At 55.5% G+C, this 2,327-nt stretch overlaps 1 protein-coding gene across 1 annotated transcript, besides 1 other annotated feature; it reads left to right on the forward strand.

Moving 5' to 3' along the window:
• The first annotated feature begins 323 nt into the window (after positions 1–323).
• Positions 324–354: a microsatellite.
• Positions 355–366: 12 nt separating this feature from the next.
• Positions 367–2,307, forward strand: TraAM80_10452 (leishmanolysin; the record flags this gene model as incomplete). Its single annotated transcript, XM_029387069.1, has 1 exon — positions 367–2,307. The coding sequence occupies one exon, from the start codon at positions 367–369 to the stop codon at positions 2,305–2,307; it is 1,941 nt and encodes a 646-aa protein (XP_029233087.1).
• Between the last annotated feature and the right edge of the window lie 20 nt (positions 2,308–2,327).

Here is a 2,327-nt window from a genome sequence, read left to right on the forward strand (position 1 = left end):
GAGACGGTAAGCGAGGTGCTTATGAATTTGTTTTTTGTTGTTTGATTTATGCGGGAGACGTCCCACACTGCGGACTCTCCGTGCGGGTGCGTGTGGGTGTTTCTTCGGGCTGCGCACAACAGTCGCTGCCACCGCCGCCTTCTTTGCGGCTGCCGTTTTTTATGGGCGGCGGCGAGTGTGAGATCGTGCGGCCCACACGTTCGCTAATGCGGCCTTCGTTTTTTGGATTGTCGCTGTTCTTTTCGGTGTGCCCAACTGTGGGTGAGGGCATTGCCTATCGTTGTGCTTTTTTTTTTTTTTCTTCCTGTGGAAAGGTCTGCGCCACTACTACTGCTACTACTGCTACCACTAATAATGCCGCTGCTGATGTTCAAACGGAAGCAACACGGGGAGTTTCTTCAAGCGATGTGCCACCCACCCCGCAGCATGCCGTTTCTATCACTGGCGGTGTTTTTGCTGATGTTGGTGTGTTGTGCCGCTGGGTGCCTCGCTGCCGATTCCGTCCGGAAGCACCGCTGCGGGTTTGACGAGATGATGGGGAGGTTCCCGCCGCCGAGTGTGGTGGTGCGTGATGTGCCGCGCAGAGGACAGGGCGAGATGCAGGCGTACACCGTCGCCGCACAAGGCGTAGGGAGTGAGTGGGCCCCGATCCGCATCAAAGTGTCCACGAAGGACATGGACGATCAGTTGAAGCACTGCCTCCCCGGGAAGCAATGGCGCCTGGTCGGTAACAGCTGGAAGGAATGCACAAAGGACATGGTGTTGACGGAGGCGAAGAAGGACATTCTTTTGAAGCAACTCCTTCCGGCCGCAATTAAGATGCACACCGATCGTCTGTCCGTGAGGCCTCTGGAGGGTCCCATCCACATACCAAAGAAAGGTCTAGGGCTGTGCAGCAATTTCACCATCCCTCCCTGGCACCACACGATCGGTGTGAGCGGCGCCGACCTGATTCTCTACATCGACACTCTCGTGAGTGGAAGTGCCATTGCATGGGCGTCTCACTGCCTCACTCTGAAGGACGGACGCCCGTACGCTGGCGCCGTAAACATCAATTCCCAGTACATAGAGGCCACTAATGAAGCTGTTCGTACTGCAGCGCACGAGATTGGGCACGCTCTTGGGTTTTCGCACGAACAGTTTAAGAGGTTCAATATGATCTCCCATATCCCCAATGTGCGAGGGAAAGAATATGTGTGGGTAATTTCCTCACCGAAGGTGAAGGAGCTGGCGAAGAGGTACTACAACTGCCCCACACTTGAGGGCATGGAGCTGGACGAGGGGAAAGGTGAGAAGCCCGACCTGAACCATTGGAAGAAACGCAACGCATGGGACGAGTTTATGAATCCTCAGGCCCCGCCCACGTATTACTCGGCATTCACGCTTGCGGCATTTGAGGACATGGGTGTGTACAAGGCTAACTACGACATGGCGGAGTCGTTGCGGTGGGGCAATAACTCTGGCTGCGGGTTGCTGGAAAATAAGTGCTTGACCAATGGCCGCACCGACTACCCTGACATGTTCTGTAAACAACTGTCGAATACACAAGGGCTACTCTGCACGTATGACCGTCTTTCTCTGGGGACATGTAACCTAAAAACTCACCAAACGAGCTTTCTACCACAGTTTCAGTACTTTGATGACCCCCTACTTGGAGGTGCATCGAAGTTTATGGAGTTTTGTCCGTATATTGTTGAGCGTGTGGCGACTGCGTGTATAAACGGAAACCGTCATAGGTTCCCTGGAAGCTTCATTGGCTCGAGCTCACGGTGCGTAAAAGCGGAGAGGCTTCTTTTTGAAAACGAAGAGATTGGCGATGTGTGCGTGAACACGCAGTGCAGTGGGGGTAAGCTGAGGGTGCAGTTCCTTGGCGACGACACGTGGTACGACTGCAATGAAGGCGAGACGGTCACGCCGTCAGGGGGCGACTGGAGCGGGGGGAGCATCAGGTGCCCCAAATATGCCGACGTGTGCGCAGCCTTCCCTAACACCTGGGCCCTCCCAATACCAGTCGTTGCCCCGCCACTGGTGAAGGATCCAGACAATGCAGATACAAATAATGAATCAGGCGGCACTCATCCTGAGCCCGATGCCTCGCCCTCAACGTATCAGTCGCGCAATACCAACCCGGAACGCAACCCAACCAGCATGCGTCGTGATCCCGGTGCCTCGCCCTCAACGTATCAGTCGCGCAATACCAACCCGGAACACAACCCAACCAGTATGCGTCGTGATCCCGGTGCCTCGCCCTCAACGTATCAGTCGCGCATACCAACCGAACGCAACCCAACCAGACATGCGTCGTGATCCCGGTGCCTCGCCCTCAA

Source organism: Trypanosoma rangeli, assembly GCF_003719475.1.
Source record: "Trypanosoma rangeli strain AM80 chromosome Unknown Tra_15.4_contig_00975, whole genome shotgun sequence".
Lineage (NCBI taxonomy): Eukaryota > Euglenozoa > Kinetoplastea > Trypanosomatida > Trypanosomatidae > Trypanosoma > Trypanosoma rangeli.